General features: G+C 43.0%; 4 protein-coding genes and 1 long non-coding RNA gene across 6 annotated transcripts in view; 3 read left to right on the top strand and 2 right to left on the bottom strand.

Annotated features, from left to right (window-relative positions):
* Positions 1–745: 745 nt before the first annotated feature.
* LOC101713332 (histone H2A type 1) lies at positions 746–1272 on the bottom strand. The gene has a single exon (XM_004847819.3). The coding sequence runs from the start codon at positions 1222–1224 to the stop codon at positions 832–834; it is 393 nt and encodes a 130-aa protein (XP_004847876.1). The 5' UTR covers positions 1225–1272; the 3' UTR covers positions 746–831.
* A 190-nt stretch (positions 1273–1462) lies between these two features.
* Positions 1463–1963, top strand: LOC147826145 (histone H2B type 1-N-like). The gene has a single exon (XM_087181116.1). The coding sequence runs from the start codon at positions 1527–1529 to the stop codon at positions 1905–1907; it is 381 nt and encodes a 126-aa protein (XP_087037242.1). The 5' UTR covers positions 1463–1526; the 3' UTR covers positions 1908–1963.
* An 8535-nt stretch (positions 1964–10498) lies between these two features.
* On the top strand, positions 10499–11172 carry LOC106009623 (uncharacterized). The gene is given in 1 exon segment (XM_013073199.3): positions 10499–11172. A coding segment is annotated over 1 exon segment (591 nt). The 5' UTR covers positions 10499–10506; the 3' UTR covers positions 11098–11172.
* A 504-nt stretch (positions 11173–11676) lies between these two features.
* Positions 11677–20733, bottom strand: LOC110349811 (uncharacterized). Its single transcript, XR_002396097.2, has 2 exons — positions 20565–20733; positions 11677–20407 (listed from the first exon to the last, which is right to left on the bottom strand). It is a non-coding gene; the product is annotated as an uncharacterized LOC110349811 (long non-coding RNA).
* The window catches only part of Zkscan8 (zinc finger with KRAB and SCAN domains 8), a 30914-nt gene continuing 28927 nt past the window's right edge, over positions 20646–22632 (top strand). The window contains exon 1 of one of the 2 annotated variants that reach the window (XM_021260800.2): positions 20646–20781. The gene's annotated coding sequence lies outside the window, so the exon portion shown is untranslated. The remainder of the gene's footprint in view (positions 20782–22632) is intronic. The other variant, XM_021260799.2, reaches the window with a different exon arrangement.

Below are 22632 nucleotides of genomic sequence, written 5' to 3'. Positions count from 1 at the left end.
CTGATTGGCTTTTAACCCAGGCTGCTCTCTACCACTCAGAATGGCTTCATATGCTGTGTTTCCCCCACCCACCCCGATTTTCGAGCCGTCCTGTTAAGAATTTAAATCACTGCAAACTTTTCTTAATTTCCCTGTTTCCGATAATGGGTAAAATTACAGGTAGAATAATGTATTCCTTAGTTGGAAAAGTACTCCTATGTCCTAAGTGCTTTTAATGACTGAACAAAGCAAAAATCCTTTTCATAGACAAGCACATTGGCCCCTGACCTATCGAGGGCGAGAATCTTAGTTTCTGCAGTCTCGAGGAAGGGCGGAGAGGATGGATCTCTGCTTGCCTAAGTGACACCAATAAGAAATAGATAACTGATTTTGATGCAACTAGCTCCTTGGACTTTCGAACGCGAGAAAATGTAAACCAGCACGCACGGAGGGATTATAAATTTACGACAGCGGATAATTTAGGTCTTGTCCAGTAAGGAGGTAGTTCTGAAAATGGCCTTGGAGTTGGGGCTGCAGTTTTAGCAGCCCAAGGGGCAAGATGTATTTATAAAAGAATGAAAAGGAAGGCTAGTTCAATGCTCACTAGAGCTATCAACCTAAATTTACGTCCCTAAACCCTTACGCAGCAATGTGTGTGTAGGGAGGGGAGAGGCCTGGACAGTTTGATACCTAGCTCCTGACCTTTCCCTGGTTTGAATAATGTTCTTGAGCAAGTCCTAATTTACACCAAAAAACCAGGTATGTATGAGCTTATCAGAGTACACAGTTCTTTAGCAGAAACAGTAGGTGGCTCTGAAAAGAGCCTTTGGTTTTGGAGCTGTGTCCGGAGCCTCATTTGCCCTTGGCCTTGTGGTGGCTCTCGGTCTTCTTGGGCAGCAGCACGGCCTGGATGTTGGGCAGCACGCCGCCCTGCGCGATCGTCACCTTGCCCAGCAGCTTGTTGAGCTCCTCGTCGTTGCGGATGGCCAGCTGCAGGTGGCGCGGGATGATGCGCGTCTTCTTGTTGTCGCGCGCCGCGTTGCCCGCCAGCTCTAGGATCTCGGCCGTCAGGTACTCCAGCACGGCCGCCAGGTACACCGGGGCGCCGGCGCCCACGCGCTCGGCGTAGTTGCCCTTGCGCAGCAGGCGGTGCACGCGCCCCACAGGAAACTGCAGCCCGGCGCGGGACGAACGCGTCTTCGCCTTGGCGCGAGCCTTGCCGCCCTGCTTGCCGCGTCCAGACATCTCCTAAAGCCCAGCGGCGGAGTCACTCAACAGCGTCCCGAGAGGGACAGAAAGCGCTCTTTATGGCGTCGTCGGGGGGCGAAAAGACAGCGCTGCGATTGGCCACTTTTCATTTTCGATTAGACCAATGGAAGGCGGCCGTGCGGGCCGCGGACGGTCAACGGGCGAGCCGGGATTGTGACGTCACAGAAGCACAATCACCAATCGCCGCAGACCTTCTCCGCGCCTCATTTACGTATCGCCCTCTAGATAAGGCAGCGTGGGTTGGCGGGCTCCTCAATGCTTCCCTCTCTCGCTCCGAGATGCCGGAACCCTCGAAGTCGGCGCCGGCCGCGAAGAAGGGGTCGAAGAAGGCGGTGACCAAGGCGCAGAAGAAGGACGGCAAGAAGCGCAAGCGCAGCCGCAAGGAGAGCTACTCGGTGTACGTGTACAAGGTGCTGAAGCAGGTGCACCCGGACACGGGCATCTCGTCCAAGGCCATGGGCATCATGAACTCGTTCGTGAACGACATCTTCGAGCGCATCGCGGGCGAGGCGTCGCGCCTGGCGCACTACAACAAGCGCTCGACCATCACGTCGCGGGAGATCCAGACGGCCGTGCGGCTGCTGCTGCCTGGCGAGCTGGCGAAGCACGCCGTGTCGGAGGGCACCAAGGCCGTCACCAAGTACACCAGCTCCAAGTGAGCGCGCCCGGGCGCTGCCTGCACCCACCCCAAAGGCTCTTCTCAGAGCCACCCACTCTTTCAGAAAAAGTAGCTGGTGCGTTTCATCTGTAGTTTTGTTTTCTTTTAGAAGGGAGTGGAGAAGGCGAGTAAGTTTGTAAAATTCCTGTATACGTTATGTGTGCATTTATAGGCAAAATCAGCAAACGTAATTCCCGTCCTTAGACGCCCTGCAGACGGGCCTTTTGTTTGTCTCTGCTGCATTATCCAGGCTTCACTTTGGCTTTAAGCTAAGGGTGCGCAGCTCCTGTCTGGGCGGCAGCGCTACTTGAAAAACGACAGGGACTACTTGCCAGGCCATCCTCAGTTGTGTTTTCAATGAGGTTTTCTCCCCCCCCCCATTAAGTTTATTGGTACATTTTAGGTATAAAATACATTTACATACATCATTGGGATCTTGTACCATTACATGAGCATCTTAGTTCTTATTTTTCCAATGAGGTTTTCTTGAGAAAGTGAAATTTTCCTTGCTGCGGAGTGCGCCGAGCTCAGGTTGGAGCCGATGGTCAGGTGGCTCTTCTGCCCTGGGCCCTTGGGCCCAAGCGACTTCGACAGAGCATCTGCAGCCTGGAGAGCCGCGGTGATCGGGGCTTGGTGGTTTGTGTCCAAGACCGGGGGACACGAAGGCTGGGGTCGCAGTTTAAGGATGAGACGTTTCGGCTGCGCCAGCGTCGCGTGGCAAGGTCCCCCGTGGGCCATTGCGATCCTGGAGTTCTCTGGGCGACCTACAGCGTTCACGCGCTGCCCCTCCCCCGCGCGATCCCCTGCGCTGTCGCTGGTGTTGGAAATGTTTCCACTAACAGCAAAGGCCCTCCGCAAGACCCTCTCCAGGCCCTTGCTTTCCTGTCGCTCTGGGATCCCCTCCCCTACCGCTGTGGGCAATCTGGGGTCTCAGTCCTGCCAGCCGGCCGGAGGGCCTGCGGAACACTGAGCTGCCTTGCGCTTCCGCTCTGGCCTGTGACCCTGTGGTCAGGACTGGCGACCCTGCCAGAAACCCCCCTGCCGGTGGGAAGCTGTCCTGGATCTCTCTGGGTGAGACCCGCTCCCGCCCCAGGAGTCCGGGTCTCTCCTGCTGTCCTGTGGCACAAAAGCAGAAGCACAGGGCACGGCATTTCTCCTCTAGGGAGAGGCCCTGGGCGAGCAGGATCCTGGACTCCTGTCCGCGGGATTGCAGGCTGTGTGTCAGGAGCCAGTAGGGGCTGGGCGAGGGCAGGGACAGAAGGACAGGGACACAGGCAGGGAGTGTCCTTTCGTGGTCCAAAACAAAACAAGCCCCCAAAAGTCACAAAAACAAAGTAATGGTATGCAGAAATGAAGGAAATTTGGGATCGTGTTTTCCAGCTCTGGACCACAGAATACCTGACTGTCAAACGCTGACTGTCAGATACCTGACTGTTCACGGTGAATCTGAACTCTAACAGGAACCATGAGAACCCTGAGTTTTTTTGCCAGGCCGCTGCTGGAAGATTTGCCATTCATTAGGGCTATGAGGATCGTGTGCACAAACGGCAGCTTCCATCATGAACAAGCCAGTGTAGACTCAGCAACCTTGGCCACTGTGCAGGTCTTTTCTTTTTCCTCTAAATACATGTGTGTTTCCCCAAGTTTCTCTCTCTTGCCTTAGAACAGGGTTGCTGTTTCCTTCTCACCCCAGGTAGACTTTGGCAGGTGGGCCATTTCTTTTCCAAATGTTTGACTCAGTCCTCCTTTGGCAGTGTCCACTCCTAACCATGGCCAGACATCCCATGGAAACACTGAAGTGCCTCGCACAGGCTGATGTGAACTTTCACCTGGCCCTGGGATGGGGCCCTGGAAAGGGGCAGTTAGGATGGGGAGGGCAGGACACCCCATTCCTGATCTGCTGCCTCCCTGGAATGAGCTCCCAGCCACCGTTCCACTCCAGCAGGGAAGGCCCTGCCATGTCCCGCTGGGTATGAGAGCAAGACTGCCACCCTGCTGGGGCACCTTGGCGACACCGTCCCTCCACTGCAGAGAGCTGAGCCCAGCTCCCGCCAACAGGCCTGCCTTCTCCCAGTGCTCTCAAGAGGAGGCCACCAGAAGGACACAAAACTGCCTGCAAGGTTGTTTGGCGTGCCTGCTGCACGTATTCGAAGGGCTTCAGGACAGCTAACTTGCTTTTCAGTGGTGAAACAGGTCTTTCCGTCCATACACATCCCAGGTGTCAAAGTTCATCCTTGGCCAGGCTCATTTAACACTAAATGGTTCTGTTACTCACCAACCAACACTGGAAACATTCAAAATGCTCCAGCTGAGAGTGGTCTTCAATTCAGCAAGCCCATCCCAGCCACCAGAACAGAAGAATGGGGCTGCAATCCTTCTCCCATAAGGGCATCAGGCCTTTGTCACATGGTGGGCAAAATAGTCCTCTTTTGGTGGCAGAAGATGGACCAGATGGCTGAATTTATTAGCATTCTGAGCTATAGAGGGGGTGGGGCTGGGGTTTCTGGGCAGCAGTGAAGACAGGTTGTAGGAAAATGAGGGGATCCAAACTAGGTGATTTGTCTAATCTGAAAAATCATTTTGAGCTAAGATATTCCTACTTTGATATGTTCCTGGCTAATATCTAGACAGAGTGACATGCAGTTACATATAAAAGAGTCTTTCAGTGTTTTAACTCTAGAACTAAAATGCTGGTCACTGCTTGGCTTTGGACGTGAAGTTAATAACCCCCTGTTCTGTTCATTCATTCTATTGAGCATTCAGCAAACAGCATCAATGTACTAGACACCATGTTATATAAGGAATCCAACAATAATACACTGAAGTTCTCTTCAAGAAGCAAGAAAGTGAACAGTTATGATATGATGATAATAACTGCACTAAAGATACATTGTGAGCTACAGAGAAAAACACCACTATCCCTGTGGTGGGCCTGTATCACGGAGTAGGTTTGCTTCAGCTGAGATGGTCAGATAGATGGGACTGGGAAGGACAGACATTACAGGCAGAAAGAACAGGGAAAAAATACATGAGCATAACTGATCCTAACAGCAACTGTTCTGAGTTTGATTTTGATATAAAGGATGTTGTGAAAGGGAGGATCACAGAACAGTCATGAAAACTATGCTGCAAAAACAACAGCTCAACCTATCAGATGGCGATGTTACATTATTTTAAATAGAAGAGTGGGTAACACAGATGATTCCATTTTTTTTAAAGTTTTTATACAACAGAAAAAAAGACTAGAAGGCTATCTCCAAATGTAGACAGTCATCATTTCAGAATAATGAAATCATAGGAGACTTGTTTTCTTTTTCTCTATTTTCCAAGTCTTCAATTGAATGAACATAGAACTATAATATGGGGGGAAAAATGTAAAACCAAGAAGGTTAGGAGAAAGAGCAGAGCAGGAATATGGCTGGAGAGAAGTGGAAAGTTCAAGACAGAATGGGTAGATCAGATTAGATGAAAGGAAGGTAATTGTATTTTTTTAAATTTTTTTAAAAGAGGGTCTTGCTGTGTAGTTCAGGCTGGACTTGAACTCACTATGTAGCCCAGACAGCCCTCAAACCTGGCAATCCTCCTGCTTCAGCCTCCCAAGTGCTGGGATTACAGGTGTGTGCCACAATGCCCAGCTGGGAGGGTAATTTTAATACAATCTGAGTTTGTGACTTAAGCAGCTGGGTGGATAATGGTGCCACCAGTTGAGAGGAAAATAAGAAGAGGATGTGCTCATACATGAAGGAGAGTTAGAGGTAGTGATTCCAATTTTAATATATGTGAATTTGTAGTATCCAAGTACATAATGACCAGCAGCCAAGGTAGTTTGTAGTATGTCTCTAAATTGAGCACAGAGTTGTGAGGAAGTCCTTCCTCAGTAAATGGAAGAGGACATGGGCACAGATGTGGTTTCTTCTTCATCGATGCATAAAGTAAAAAGAGAAGAGACCCAGCCACATGCACAATCTTGAGGCAGTACCTATTTAAAGTTTTAAAGGAGAAAGAGCAGCAACTGTTACAGAGGTGAAAGAGGCAGCAGCAGGTGATGTTGCTGAAGCCAGGCAAGGGGTTCTCAGCAAGGAGGGAAGATCAGCATGGCCAATGCAGCAGGACATAAAATGAAGACTGGTAAAATCCACTGAATTTAGCATTAGAAGTTGAAGATAATCTTGGCTAGAGTATTTGTGCAGGGAAAGGGGGAAAAGCTAAAAGGTACACACCATCTTAAAAAAAACTTTAGGAAGGATTCTTTTCTTCTTTTCTGTGGAGAAGCATAGACTTTGGGAGAAGACAGGACATGTTCCTAAACAGTCCACAATAATAATTTAACATATCAATAACACTAAATCCCAGTATGGAGAACACAGAATTGCTAATGGTGACTACAGGATTATCCACACCTGAAATTGCCTTCTACAAACACTTCTGGACTGCTTCTACTTTACTTTCTGTTAGCTTAAGTCCAGAAAAACACACAGTTCCTATATCAAATTGAAGAGGTTTGCACATATACTGCAACTAGAATGACCTTTCAGGGGAATGCTACATAGGCAAAAGTAGGAGGCTTCAGGAACCCTAGCTATCCTGTGAGGTCTGAGAAGTCTTAGGGAAGTCCACTGTGTCTGCAAGGGACAGTAGCTATGACTTATTTCCAAGGTATACCACACCACCAGCAGCCTTTCAAAAGTTTTATGTTCCTTGCCATTACCACACTTCCCAGCAAAATATAGAAAGGCAAAAAATAAAACAAACCAAAAAATCCTGCAGAAAGTACAGCACATACATTTCAAGAAGTGCCTTTCAGCTCTCTTAAAAGCATGTAATATCTGGTACAAGCCCTCATTTTGCAGTTGGAGAGATATAACCCACAATGGCTTGTTCAGGTTTCCAATGGGAGTTAGAGGCAGAACTGAGATTTACCTGCTAGTCCCCCAAAAACATCTTAAACCAAAATGATAATGTACCAAAAAGCTACTATCTTTTAAAAATAAAATTACTGTTGAATAGAAAAATTGTTTTTATGCAGTATTTATTTTAATTATTGCATATTGTACAAAGTATGGGTTTCATTTGATACATTTTGCAGTACTTATTTTTTAAAATGTATCCATTCTCTTATTGTTTTGTTATGAAATTCTTTTAAATAAAATTTTTCAAATGTATCCATATCAGCAAGATAGTGTTAGTACTGACTGTTGGCTAGGGTGAGGAGAATTTAATCACCTAATACAGAATGATCTTTACCTATGACTAAAGAACTTGGACAGCTAAATACCTTAATAATTCTTTGTAACAAATTTTAAGGTACAGGAAAACATTGGATTGCAAGTAACTTGTTCTGTGAGTGTTCCTCAAGACAGGAACACATTTCTAATAAATTTTAACTTGATAAACAGGTGATGTGTTGCAGTAGGGGTAGTACATGATGCCAAACGTCACACAATCACAACTGAGGCAATAGTTCCTGTCTCTCTTCCTCCTTCCCTCCCTCTCCATCTCCCTGTCCGTCTCAGTCTTTGTCTCAGTTTCTGTGCTCTCTCTCCCTCTCTCTCTCCCTCTCTCCCTCTCTCTCTCTCCCTCCCTCCCTCTCTCTCCCTACAGGATTATGGGTGATCATCGCTCAATAGCAAGAGGTTATGGAGGAGATCTCATCTGCAGAGGAGGAGGAGAAAAGGGAAATAAATCCCTCACTTCAAATGAGATTAAGGAGGTGTGTAAAATGTGGGAAACAGTGCACATTTTTGTAGAAAAGCACCGTATATATAAGGGAGTACCAGGGCAACTGATGAATCTGTTTAATTACAATGCAATGTCACATTTCCATGAAATCCTCAAAAGGAAGCAAATGCAAGTGTCATTGGATATATTCCTTGTTAAAGTTGCACAGAAAGAAAAAGAGTCCACTGAGCCCATAGATAGCAGTAATTCCATTAGTGATAGTGAAAGTCATCCTACACAATAATCCTCTCGTCTCCCTTATATCAGTCATGAAGGTTTTCAAAGGTAAGTACAGGCTATTTTGTTTATTTTTCTTTATATTTTATATTTTCTTTATTATTTTCCATTATATTACAGTATTATAATCACTTTATATGCATATTTGGGGGTGTGGAATGAATTGTCTGAGCTCCCATTATTTCTTATGGAGAGATTTGCTTTCATATACAAGTGCTTTGGATTACAAGCATGTTTCTGGAATGAATCATGTTTGCAGACCAAGGATTTATTGTATTTCAAAAGTAAATGAAAAAAAAAAAGTAAATGGCATCTTTTCGGATGTGCTGTAACCCAAAACACAAAATTTTTCCATTAGCAGTGAGGTGATATCAGTCTCCTCAACTCCCAATTCACATCACTCAGCATTCAACTTGTCCTCTTCCCCTAAACTGTTGCTAAACAGCTAATATACATGGGAACCAAATGGTCTTTGTGGACTTATCTTCTTCTCAGTAACCAAGAGAGCTGGAACTATATCTGATAAAGACTTTAGTTATTACATGTGCCAAAATAACATCAGAAAAAATATCCTAGCAGAATATACTAAAGCCAAATCTCTTCATTTTGACAGTTCTCAAACAATTTCTCCTAGAATCCTACGAGCCTAGGACAAGTTGGCACTCTGAAGAGGTATATAAACAAGGCCCTGAAATTCAGTTGAGAAATAGTCTCTAGGTCTCTGAAATGAGAAAAGTTCACATTTGACAGTTTCTGTACATTATTTACATTATTTGATTATAGACCTAAGGAAACAGGTTATAATTTGATTGCCAGTCAAGGAAAACTGACCTCATATATATTTTTTTAATCATTCAAAGTCCTGGTAAGAGAGGTTTCTTCAGCTTTCTTCTGAAGTTATGGGAGAGAAACATTCTGAGGATTGGTAGATTACTCACTCTTAAGACAGTAAACTGAGCATTGGTGCTGACTCTATCTTTTTTAAAAATTCATCTTCATTGATAACTTACAGGAAAGCCAGTTGACTTCCTGTATATAAAAGACATTGATACTGCTGTCTCAGAAAATTTTTTTCTAGTATGGGAGTGTTTATGATTTACATGATTTGACCGATAATTACCACCTTACTGAGTTAGTGATACTTCTGTCCACATATTATGCTTTTCTAAATCTTTGTCATAATTACCTCAATTGATCATCTGTGGTTCTAATATAGTCCTCATAATTTCTAGCCAGGGATAATATGGCATTTCGATTCCAGAACAATAAAAAACTTTCAGGAAGACCATTTCCTAATAAAAATAACTGTAGAGGATCTGGAGAGACACACAGGGAGAAGACGCCCTGTGAACAGAGATAAAGGACAAAGTTACTCTACCACAAGCCCATGAATTCCTGGGGTACCAAAGCCTAGAAGAGGCAAGGAAGGATTCTTCCATACATTCCAGAGTAAGCATGGTCCTGCGAGCACCTCCATTGCAGACTTCTAGCTTCCAGTTTATTCTGGAGAATAAATCTGTGTTGCTCTAGAGCAAAATAATAATTGTAGGGGAGAAGGTAAGATGCGGAAGATTTGGTAGAAAAGATGCTTTGTCTGGGTGATGGCAATGATGGACAGAATTCATTCATGTATTGGTGAGGCCAGAGACAGTGCTTTCCACACCCAACCAAGCAGTATAGTGCTCCGGTCGTTCTTGCTGCTGCTTCTGTCTTGCCGCCTGAAGGAACTACTAAAGACTGTGACCGGTGGTTGCTGCACAGTGTGCTCCGTGAGTTCGGAGATGGTTAGAGCGTACAGTATTCCGTGTTTAATAAGCAACTCATTTAATTCCCATGCACAATAAAGTTAGAAACTACCAAGCTAGGATTTACACAGAACGTGATAACAAGGATATCAGTCTCATGGGAAGTAAACTCAACACAGCACATATACTAGGCAGCCCACTGCCATTTCCCATTTATTTCTCTCCTGTATACCCTGATCTACATGTGCTCACTCTGCTTCCAGCCTCCACGGGTGCTGCCTCCTCAAATGGCTCTTGTTCACTATCTTCTCCTCAGACTCTAAACCTTACCATCCTCTCCAGTCACTTTCACTCTGACTTACCGCCTATGTTTCAGGCCTTGCATGTTTCTCCTGAACTTTTACCTTCCTACTCATCTCTGTTCTCCAGTCTCCATCTATTCCTCATTACCTGTAGTGCATTTACAGCTGCCTACTTACCACTCTGCTTTTGTGCAGGATTGCAGGTAGTCTCTTTAATCTACATTTTCCTTTTCCTTTCATTCTACTCTCAAATAGCTTATCCTAGGCCAGGTATGGTGGTACACACCTGTAATCCCAGCTCTCTGGGAGGCTAAGGCAAGATGGGCAAGTTTGAGCCTATCCTAGGAAACTTAGCAACTTAGCAAGAGCATATCTCAAAATTAAAAAAAAAAAATAAGAAGGGTTGGGGATATAACAGTGGGAAGGCCCTGGGTTCAATCCTGGGTACCACAAAATAAATAACTTATCCTGCCACTATCTTCTTTCCTAGTTTCTTCTGTCCTGTATTGTGACCATGTGTTATGATAACCCCAAAGGGGGGTGGATACCAAATATGTGATACATTTGTTATGACTTATTATTTTGTCGTGCATTTGTAATGTTTATGTGTTCTCTTTTCCGTAGGATCTTTGCTTCTCAAACCTCAAATAGGACCTGTTTGTGCACTTTTACAGGTGATAAAACCAGGACTGAGGATGAAGAGTAATCCCAGAAGGAAGATATGCCCAAGGACAGACTTAATGAAGACATTCCTCAGCATCCTGAACCCAAAGATGCTACTGAAAGTGAGAGCAGATTAGAATGGAGGAAAAGAAGACAATATAAATGTGATGAATGTGGAAAAAGTTTTAGCCATAGCTCAGACCTTAGTAAACACAGAAGAACTCACACTGGAGAGAAGCCCTATAAATGTGATGAGTGTGGAAAAGCCTTCACTCAACACTCACATCTTATTGGGCATCATAGGGTCCACAGTGGAGTGAAACCCTATAAATGTAAAGAATGTGGGAAAGATTTCAGTGGGCTCACAGGCCTTATTCAGCATCAGAGAATCCACACAGGTGAAAAGCCTTATGAGTGTGATGAGTGTGGAAGGCCCTTCCGTGTAAGTTCAGCTCTTATTAGACACCAAAGAATTCATATAGCAAATAAGCTCTACCAATGCAGTGGAAGTAACAGAGTTCTCTAGACACACAAGCCTAATGAGTTGCCAGAGAATCTGCCTTAGAGACCCAAAGAATTTCCTTAACATGGGCAAAGCTTCAGTCATCATTAAAATCTTCTCTGGCACCACAGAATCTACCTGAGTAAATTATCCTTTTATTTCTAAGTGAGTGGAGTTTTTTGGGAGAGATCAGTTGTTTCAGAAAGCCTTATCTACAATTGTAGCCCAAGACTGATGCTCCCTGTTCAAAGTGATTTCTACTTCTGCTCTAGCTCCTTCACACTTGACCAGTCAGTGTATGGCAATAAGCAAGACATTCCAGTTTTTCTCTGCCTTCATTTCCTCTAAATGATAATAGTTGTGTTTTGGTAAATTACACAACAATTATTTGCAAATTAAGAACTAAACCAATAATTATTTGTTATAACCAATATTTTACCTTAAACTAAGGGATGTGATCAGTTTGGAAATTTTTTGTTCTTCAATTGCCAGAGACCTTTGTAGTTAGGTTCCAGTACCCACCTGCTCAGTATACGACGCAGTCCTGAGAAAAAGAATACACTAAGAGAACTAAGAAAGAAAACACAGGGCCAGGATGACCAGTGCAGGTGCAACCAACAAAGGCACTGGACAGACCCAGGCACCTACTTTTATTGGCAGTCAACTGGGGTAAAGCCAATGTGTGCTTTCTATGCAAATTAATGTAAACGAGGCTCAGAAAGGACAAGACGAAGCATTCTCGAATTAGAAACAGAATAGACAATATATATGGTTGTAATTGGAACGTCATCCTTCTAGTCTGGAGGTTTTAGTTGTGGGAATGGACTCTGAGTGCGAGTTACTCTGACCTTGGCACGTAGGCTTCAGCCAGACTCACATCTATAAACAAGCTGACTGCCGGGGCTAACTCTCCACAGTCTGATTTGGGCATAATCAGTATTACGGTCCTCTGCAAATAAATAAAAAGAGGAAGATAGCAGAAAAGACAGGTGGCTGAGAAAAACATCGAAGTGGAAGGAAAAGCAGGAAGGGATCAGTACGAACCACTAGGAAGGTGGGTAACTGTGTTAGGGATCTGTGATTTTGGATAAATTCCTTCTGCATCTCAGCTCACTGTACACTGCAGGAGATGGGGACAGCTTAGTCTACAACTGTGGTATCCAATATGGTACCCAGTACTCACATGTGGCCATACGAAGTTAAATGAAACAGAATAGAAAATTCAGTTTCTCAGTGACATTAGCCACATTTCAGATGCTCGGTGGCAACAGGTTACGGATTGAGCATCCCAAATCCAAAATCTGAAACTTCAAACACCACTGTGACACCACAAGTAGAAAATCCCACACCTGACCTCATACAACAAGTCTCAGTCAAAACACAGGTAAACACCAAGTAGATTCAGTATCTCCAAGGGGAAAAAAAAAAGACCTTCCCAGGCCCTTCAGCTATAACACACAAACTTTTATTTCATGCTCAGTTATGTAAAATACTGTATAAATTTATCTTCAGGCTATATACAAATATATGAAACAAATGAACTTTGAGTTTAGATTTGGGTCCCATTCCCAAGATATCTCATCACCTATATGCAAATAATCCAAAGTCCAAAACACTTATGGTCCCAAGCATTTTGAGTAGGGAATACTCAGCTGTGTCACTACTATATTGTACAGCACAGGCAGAGACTTTTAACATCGTAGGAAGTTCTAAAAGTTTTTGCTGACTAAATCACTGGTATCTTCCACCCTTAATGCTGTGTGATTCTAAGTTCAAAAGGTAGCTAAAGAGACCTGGAGGCTGCAAATGCACCAGGAGAGAAAAACAAAGGCAGCTATAGAGGACAAGGTTGGGGGCAACTCTTGGATGAAGTTAGTGGAGATCTGTGATACTGAGCAAGGGGGCTATTTTGTGTTGCTAAGGCCAGGTAACTCACCTGTAGAGTGGGCTGCAGGGTCCAACAGCATTACATCTGTGTCCTTGTGAGGAGACGCACAGAAGAGGCCAAGGCATAAGGTGGCCTTGCTTTATAACAATCCCTCTTTTGGGAACTGATCATCACAGGATGCTGGCACCTCCCAAGAGAGAGCATTAATCCATCCCTAATTACCTCTTTGGTTTTTTGGTTTTTTTGGTACCGGGATCGAACTTGGGACCTTGTGCTTGAAAGGCAGGCAGTGGAACCACTGAGCTAAATCCCCCACCCCCGTCCTCCTAATTACCTCTTAAAGGGGCCACTGCCACTGAGGTCCAAGCTTTCAGCACATGAATTTTTGGGGAACAAACAGCAGGAGCCAATAGAGGAAATAGTGGGTGTTGGGACTGTGGGAGAGGTCTCTGGATGAATAGAGGGAAAACAGGATAGGATAGAAAGGGATAGAAGGAAAAGAATTTTTAAAAAGCAAGAGCACAGAAAGGAAAAGATAAGGATAGAGATAAGAAAATGGAAGAGGGAGATAAGTAATTCCAGTGTATTAGCATCAGTCATTTGAGACAGTGGGTCTTAGATAAAAGTCACATGAAGATAAACACAGCTCCCGGTGTCTGGTTACTTTGAACCTTCGGGGCACAGCACACATTTACATTAAGTGGTCTACATTTTCATCCTAAGTATGAAGTTATTTCATTACAGTCTAATCACAAGGCTGTCAACAGTGGAAACTGAAATACTTCAACCTATTCTCCCCTTAGTATATCACAAGGGAGTCAGGCTGAGGTCTTAAAAGAGTAGCTATCTCATTCTTATTCTAATCATGGCAAGGTTTCTCACCATCAGTTCCATTATATTTTGGATCAGTTTGTTAGGAAGCTGTCCTTGGCACTGTAGGGTATTCAGCAGTATCCTGACTTCTATCCACTAATGCCACAGCACTGCTCACTCTCACAACCGAAAATATTTCCAGATTGGTGGGAAGAGGATAAATGGGGGGTGGGGGGGACACAGATGTCCTCTGATCAACCAAATCACCACCAGTTAAGAACCACTGTTGTAGGGACTGGGAGTGGAGCTCGGTGGTAGAGCACTTGCCTGCCCTGCACAGGCCCTGGGTTTGATTCCTGGTACTGCAAGAAAAAACCCCCACAATGTTCTATAAGAAAATAATCTGCTTTCCATGACTGTCCCATATCACATAGAAGATTCTAATTAAAAATACTACATATGACCCTTTTCATTCCCCAGAAAATGATTCCCAGAGTACCTATACAACAGTAATGCTACAAAAATAGTCAACTTTGAAAAGCCTTACCTCATTAGTGGGAACTAGAAGAATCTGTCCTCAAACGTGACTTGCATATAAAGCTAATCCTGCTTTTTTGCAGACTTTCACCTTCCCTCCACACTTCTGGTGCCACCCTCTTCTCTGCCCCTTTACGTAACCGTGAACACAGACACATTACCCCTAATCCACATGTGTGGCCCAGTGCAATAGCCACTAGATAGATATGGCTATTGGGCATGTGAAATGTGTCTACTCAAGTGAGAAACTAAATTTTAATTTAATTTAATTACATTGAAAAACATGTTCAATTCAGTTACTGTAAAGCTTTTGAGAATATTTGACCTTGGCATGGTGGCACATGTGTGTAATTCCAGCACTCAGGAGGCTGAGGCTGGAGAATCACCTTGAGTTCAAGGTCAACCTGGGCTACAAAGTGAGTTCAAGGCCAGCCTGAACTATGTAGAGACCTGTTCAAAAGAAAAAAAAAAACAATGGAATAATTTGAGTATATAAATCTACTTTTTCCACTTTAAAATTATGTAATCTCAATATAAATCAGTTATTTAATGAAAATGCAGTATCTGAATTAAAATTAAGATAAGTACACCAGCTTTCAAAGACAACATGAAAAGGAATGTAAAAAACTTCATTAATAATTTATATTGATTATAGGTTGACAGTAATTTTTAGATATAATGGTTTAAATAAAATATATTCAATTCTACCTATATTTTTCATGTGGTTATTAGAAACTTTAAAGTTACATAGGTGGGCAGCACCCAGGAGGAGGCTCCCCAGCCGCCATTCCACTGCTCCCAGGGCAGAGGAGGTGAGCCAATCCCAGCACCCAGGAGGAGGCTCCGTGGTTGCAATTCCACCGCTCCCAGCCCAGAGTTAGGGGCTTCCAGGCTGCCATTCTACCTCTCCCAGCCCAGAGGAAGAGGCTTCCAGGCAGCTATTCCACCACTCCCAGCTCAGAGGAGGTGAGCCATGCAGCCACCAGCAGCACCTCCCCACCCCGTTGAAATGAGAAGACACGTAAACAAGCCTCAAAAATAGACTTCCAAATCACCTACAGCAACCCCAAAGGGAAACAAGATGGAACACTCTGATACTCAACCACCTGGACTCCCTGAATTGGCAACAAAAGAGGATCTGGAAAAAAATGAAATCAGAAATAATTTCTCAGATAACAGCAGAGATTGTGCTCATAGTGCAAGGCATGATTAATAAATCCAGGGAGGACACAGATAAAAAAAATAGAGGAGCTGATGGAACATGATGGAATCCCAACATAGGAAACAAATGGAATCCATAAAACAGATTCAAACAGATTTCCAGATTAAAAACTCCATTGAAAGTCTACACAGCTGAATGAACCAATGTAAGGACAGAATTTCAGATATAGAAGATAGGATTGCAATTAGTGACCAGGAAAAGAAAAATTGCTTTAAAATTGTAAGGGACCACAAGAAATGATTCCAACAGCTGCTAGACGATGCAAAGAAGAATAACATAAGAGTGATTGGAGTCAATGAAGAAACAAGAGAGAGTGCAGATGACATAAAAAACCTGTTCACAGAAGTGACGGCAGAAAACTTCCCAAGAAGGGGAAAAGAACTTGACATACAGATAAGTGAAGAATATAGGACTCCAGCTGGCCTTGATCAAAAAAAAATCTACACACAGGCATATAATAGTTAGGATTCCAGAAACCCAACAAAAGAACAAAGTTCTACAAGCAGTGAGAGAAAAGAAACAAATCACATACAAAGGAAAGCCCATCAGAATCACAGCAGACTTCTCAATGCAAACCCTCAAGGCAAGAAGAGCTTGGAGTGATGTATTTCAAGCCCTAAAGGAAAACAGCCTCCAACTCAGATTGATGTACCCTGCAAAACTATCTTTCAAAATTGATGGAGAAATAAGATACTTTCATGATAAAGAGCACCTTAGGAATTTCATGAATACAAAACCAGCACTCCAAAAACTTTTAGGCAATATCCTAGGAAAAGACAATGAGGATCACAACCCCAGGAAGCCCAGCAGAATGAATCCATTGGGTGTGACAAATTAAATGCAAAGGGGGAGAATTCAACAAAAAGAAAAAGTCATGACAAGGCTTTTAAAACTTTGAACTTCATCTCCCTAATGAGTGTATAATTCAATCTTGTTTAAAAATGAGTATTTTTCTGATTCTAGTATTGCACACTTTTCCTTGTGCTGTACTGGCTATTTATCATCTTCTTGTGTCTACTTTTTAATTGGGTTGTTTATTAATGAGCTGTAAGAGTTCTTTATGTATTCTGGTAATAGGTTATATGCATTGTAAATATGGTCTGTTTAAGGACTCCTTTTCATTTTCTTAATGATGTCATTTAAAGTTCTAAATTTTGATGGAATCTCATTTATCAATTTCTTTCTTTTATACATCATGTTTCTTTTGTATCCTAGGAAGTTCTTGCCTACCCTAAATTCATAGACATTTTCCCTTATAATTTCTTCTTAAAGTTTTATAGTTTTAGTCTTTCATATTTAGGTTCATAGATCCTTTCAAGTTATTTTTATGTATGGAAATAAAGGGTTGAAATTAATTTTTTATATATGGATACCAGGTGTTCTAGTGCCGTTTGCTGAAAACACTATCTTTTCCTCTGCTCTTGAATTGAGTTTATGTTCTATAAAATGTTAATGTTAAATAATCTTTCAAAACTCAATGGGCCATACATGTGTGGTTCTATTTGTAGATTCTCTATTTTATTCCAATGATCTATATGTTTTTCCTTGCACCAATACTTCCTTGATTACTGTAGCTTTAGAGGAAGTCTTAAAATTAGGTATTAAACGTCTTCCAATACTGTTTTTATTTTTCTTTTTCCTTTTCTAGGTCCTTTGTAATCCTACATAACTTTTAAATTTCAATATCCAATTCTTCATTTATAGCAAGTATACATAAACCTGAATTTTTATATATACCTTGAGTTTTCTAATCCTGCTAAATTCAAATACAAGTTCTAGGGACTCCTAGAAATGTCTTAGTATTTTCTCTGTAGATGATCATTTCATCTACATATAAAGATTTTGCTTCTACCTTGCCAATCCTATCCTGTGTCATTTTATTGCCAGACTATTTTGGTTTAGGCCTATGTTGCAAAGTTTAATGGGCAAATGAAGAGTAGGCATATCTGCCCTTGTTCCCCACCTTAGGGAGAAAGCATTGTATCTTCTCCATTCATACAAGGCATTTTTGCTGGAAGTATGGAGTACATGTCTTTGATCTGTTGAAAAGGTTCTGTTCTACTTCTAGTCTCCTGATAGTTTTTACCATGAACAGCTGTAGTATTTAGTCCAATACTTTTGCTGCAACTAGTGACGGGATCATATGGCTTTTTCCTTTCCTCTGTTAAAATGATGACTTTTGGGGGTGGATCTTCCAATGTTGAACCAACACTGTCATCCCTATAATAAAACCACTTTCTACATCCTGCCAGATCTGACTTCTAATAGTTTGTTTTGTTAAACAAATTTCTATCTATGTTCATACTTTTTTCTTCTATTATCTTTATCCAGTTTTAGGATTAGTACAATGTTGATTTCCTAAAATGAGGGAAGGAGTGTTCCTTCTTTTTTCTACTTTAAATGTTTGATATAATTTATCAGTTAAAATGTATACGAGCCTGTTGTTGTCATATACATTTTCAAGCTAGTAATATACTTTCTTTAATAGATGCTATTCAAATTTAATATTTCCTCCAGAGTTAGTTTCATTAATTTGTCTTCCAAGGTACTTCTTAGAAGTTGTCAAATTTATTTCAAAAAAAAATTTTGTAATATGCTTTCCATAACCTTTTAAATTCTGTAAAATCTGTGGTAATATCTCCTAGATCTTGATATTGTAATTTTAAAAATGTATAATTGATATTGTGTAACAGGAAGTAAAGGTGTAAAGAAGCAGGGGAAGTAGGAGGGGTAGGGGAAAGGAAAGAAGGGAAAAGAAAAAATATGAGAAAAGGAAAAAAATGGAAACTAAGCCTTTGCAAATAGGGAAGGGTGGAGGGGGTAAAGGGAGGGCAGGGGAAGGGGGAAAAAAATAATAACCAAGAGACTCATGTAATGGTACAAGTTCCCAATGATGAATGTAACTGTATTTTATACCTAAAATGTACCAATAAACTTAATGGGGGGAAAAAAGTTACATAGGTGGATCACATTCCTATATCAGCACTAAGATCTCACATTCAGGGAAGGTCCCATTCTGTATGTTCCAAACCACCTCACTCCTGTGTGACCAAGTTCTACGATGTAAAAGACCTTTCCCCTGTTTTTTTGTATTAATTCAACAAGTATTTATTGAGTGCATGCTGTATGGCAAGCCTCTATCCTAGGAATTGGGAACATAACAGGGAAATAAGTAAGATCCCTGCTTTTTTAATCCTACATTAAAAGGTGACAAACAAACAAGATAAATACCAAAAAGAAGTAGTATATGGACTACAGCTGTGAACCTAAATTCAAGAGTGACTAAATGATGACTCTCACTGGTCAGAAAGCCTTCTGGGGAGCTGGCATTCTAACAAATCCAGCCCTGCAAGTGCTACAGACCTTCACAGGCCAAGGAACAGCTAATTTGAAGTGTCTGATGGGAATAAACCTGGTGAACGTATCTACTCTTACAAGAACCGAAAAAAGACCATACTTTTAAAACACTGCATTAGGGGAGAAATAGAATAATATTAGGTTTGAGAGATGAGCAGGGGCTGGGAAGTGTATTTTGAGCATGCGGGGGCACCACTACAAGGGAGGGTCATGATCTGTTGTTTGTTTTAAAAGATCATTCTGGAGGGCCGGGGTTTTAACTCAGTGGTTTCACCGCCTGCTGCGTAAGCGTAAGGACCCGAGTTCGATCCCCGGTACCGAAAAAAAAAAAAGAAAGGAAAACAGTGAGTAGCCAGTGCCTAAAACTACCACTGGAAAAAGATCATTCTGACACCAGGCATGGTGGTGCATGCCTGTAATCCCAGCACTATGGAGGCTGAGGCAGGAGGATCAGCGCGCATTGGGGCCAGCCTGGGCTACATAATGAGTTGGAAGCCAGGGTGAACTGCATAGGGAGACCCTGTTTCAAAAAACAACAACAACTGAAATCATTCCGGCTTCTTAAAAAGTAAAGACAAAGAGCAGAAGCAAGGAGATCAGTCAAGAGGCGACTGCAGTAACCCAGGTGAGAGGAGGGGCTGGCACGGACCATGGGTTCACAGTGGAAATAACTGAAATAAACAGATTCAAGGTACATTTTCGAGATAAACCAGGCCAACTTGCAGATTGTTGTAGACTCCTAATTTTTCATACAAAAAGATGTCTGTGAGGTTTTTGTAAGCCAAATAATAGCAATTTTTTTTTTTTTTTTTGTGCCGGGGATCGAACTCGGATCCTTACGCTTGTGCAGCAGGCGGGGAAACCACTGAGCTAAATGCCTAGCAGTTTCAAATTAGTACTTAACCCACATAAACAAAGACAAAAGAATATGAAGAGGAATGGAATGGAAGAATTTTGATTATTCTCTCCTCATAACTGTGTGGAAAGCACCCTTGTCAAGGAACCCCCTTTGGCTAAAGGCAAACTGCCAGCAGACCAGGTAAGATTCAGAGCGCTGCTAGAATAAATAACTCTGGACACACTTCCTCCACCTGGACGGTGCCTTTCCTACGCTGTTCAAGTCGGGTCATGGGCTTAGAGTCAGCCACAGCGCACCCAGCGTGCAGGAGGCCTGGGCTCCACCCTCAGTACCAGGCGAAAGAAACCCAGCTGTCGGTGAAAGGGCACACAGACTCACACAGAAGAATGCCTGGGTGTGAACCCCTGTTCTGCCGCTGCCAGTTTACATAACCTCGGTAATACACCCATCCTGTCTGGGCCTCGGTTTCCCTGTCTGTAAGACGGTGCCTTATGGTCTCTCCCTCATACAGCGGAAGCGAAGTCAGTGACCAGATGGAGAAGGTTAGGACACAGTATCTGAGTCGCAACTCTCAGCGCTGCATCCTGCATTTTCCTCCCCTTTTCGCTGCTCCAGTCAGGCCGCTGGGCTCGATCTTCAGGAACCCGCACTGCTGCTGCTGTGTTTTTAACGAACACCCGTAATGTTAACAGTCACCGTAATTCCGACTGCTCTCCGCATCCCTGACCCAACCGGGGGTACAGCACAGACCGGCTGGGGCCGGCGGAGACGACCGCCGACCGCCGACCCCCGACCCCCGACCTCCTCGCGCTCACCGCCAGGTCCTCCGCTTCCGGCGCCGATCCGGTCCTTTGTGGCCGGAAGTGGGTGCTTGACACCGGGCGCGGGGAAAAGGGGTCCGGCCTTCCCTGGCTCTGGAGATGCTGCGGTTCCGGCCCGGTACGGGACTAAGAATGGAGCCGAAGGCATCCAGGCGTGGTAGTGTTGCCCAGATTACGAAGTCCCAAAGACCACCAGGAGGCCGTTTCCGATGTAAGCACACGAGGGTCATTTATTCACGCTTAAGCAGGGACTCTCAATTGTCACCGACACAGCGGATCGAGATTGAGAGCCCCGAGTTCCAAATTAGCAGGGTTTTTATAGAGGTTACAGCAAGCTTCGGTCATTAGCAGCCATATGATTGGTTAACATTTAGCAAGTATGAAGTGTAGAATTTTGATTGGCTAGGCTCATTGAGGGTTGAAGGGGATTACGTATAGGTTTTTACAAGAAAAATGGGGACAAAGGTTAGTGGTCTACTTTCACGTACTGATGGTCAGCAGACATCTTGACTCATGGTCATGACCACCTTGTGTGGATAGTCAGCCCCTTAACAGATTGTCCTATAGATAGTGGGCCCGGGACACTTGTTTCTAGGGCAAACAGATGGCTGAGTCATGAGCTTAGGAATCTTGAGTTACAGATCATGTCTTTTGTCCCAGATTAAGCACATTTAATCATTAATTTGAAAGAACAAAGGAGACTGCTCCATTTTGGACAAAATGGAGTCATTCTGGTCTCACATTAGCAAAATGGAGTCACTTTTGGTCTCACAGTAGCACGCGCGTGTAATCCCACACTGAGAGGCTGAGGCAAGAAAATGTCAAGTTAGAGCCCAGGTTGGACAATTAAGAGGGACCGTGTCTCCAAATTAAAACATTTAAAAGTGCTTGGGATGTAGTTCTGTGCGAAGGTCCTGGATTCAATCCCCATTCCATCAAAACAAATAAATAACAGAAGGCAGGAAATGAATCAGATGTTAACAGTTGACAAAACAAGTCAACCCCCTTTTTTGGTCAAAATTGTGTGGGACTTCTATATATTTCAAGTGCTGCCACATTGGGGAATTGGAAAGATTGTTAAATTAAACACCTAAACCGAGGAAACTTTGACAGTAAATATGATAGTAGTAAGTAATACAAAACAGTGTGGTCAGAGCAAAATAAAATAATAAAATCTGAGCTAGAAAGACAGTGGAGAGTGCTATCATAGACTAATGGACCAGTGTTTAGATTGAGTAGGGAGCAATGAAACAAATTCTTTGACTTGGGAATACTGAGGAAATTTAACCAATATTATAGGGTGGGGAGATGGATATTCTGGAGAACAATAAATGGCAGACACCATTGCTGATGGTAGAAAGGGGAGAAAATAAGCATCAGTAGAGGAATTGTTACATATGCTATATTTTATTGTGGAATACTATTCAGCCATTAAAATGTCTGACTTAACAATAGAAAAAAACTGTCAGATTCCATTTGTCTGGAAGAAAACTACATATAGATAGAAGCAATTCTGTATGGTATTTGTGTAAAGGAAAAGATGCATTACAAACATAATAGTAATTGCTCTTATGTAAAAGATTGTGAAGATTTCATCCTACTTGCAGGCTAACAATTTAACTTACCATTTCATGGATACAGATAGAAGATACTAGGCTCCCAGGTCAGAGACAGAAGGCTCCTTCTGTCTCACAGAAGTACACAGGCCCCAAGAACTTCATGTCCCCTTGTCTCCCATAACCAAAGAAATACCATGGAGGGGGCAAGTAGGTGTTGCTCATACAATGCATTTGCACCCTAGCAGAGGAATCCCTCGTTTAGGAAAATCCGATCTTTGCTCAGTCTTGCCCCAGAGTGAGAAGGTATCTTTATTATCCTACTTGAGAAACAGATTTGCCCCAGAAGTAGAAATATCTTTGAAAAAGTAATCTGAGAAGCCAGGCATGGTGGCACATGCCTGTAATCCCAGTGATAAAGGAATAATACACAACAGAGCAAGCCTTTGCCTTTGCCCCCCCATGTTATTTTTTCCATAAAATGTTCTGTTCCAGAAATGTATCCA

The sequence above is a fragment of the Heterocephalus glaber genome, unplaced genomic scaffold (genome assembly GCF_053883595.1).
Source record: "Heterocephalus glaber isolate CG9 unplaced genomic scaffold, H.glaber_assembly_v1.0 deba00001472, whole genome shotgun sequence".
Classification (NCBI taxonomy): Eukaryota; Metazoa; Chordata; class Mammalia; order Rodentia; family Bathyergidae; genus Heterocephalus; species Heterocephalus glaber.
Note: the sequence above shows the minus strand (reverse complement) of the source record. Positions and strands in the feature narration are given on the sequence as shown.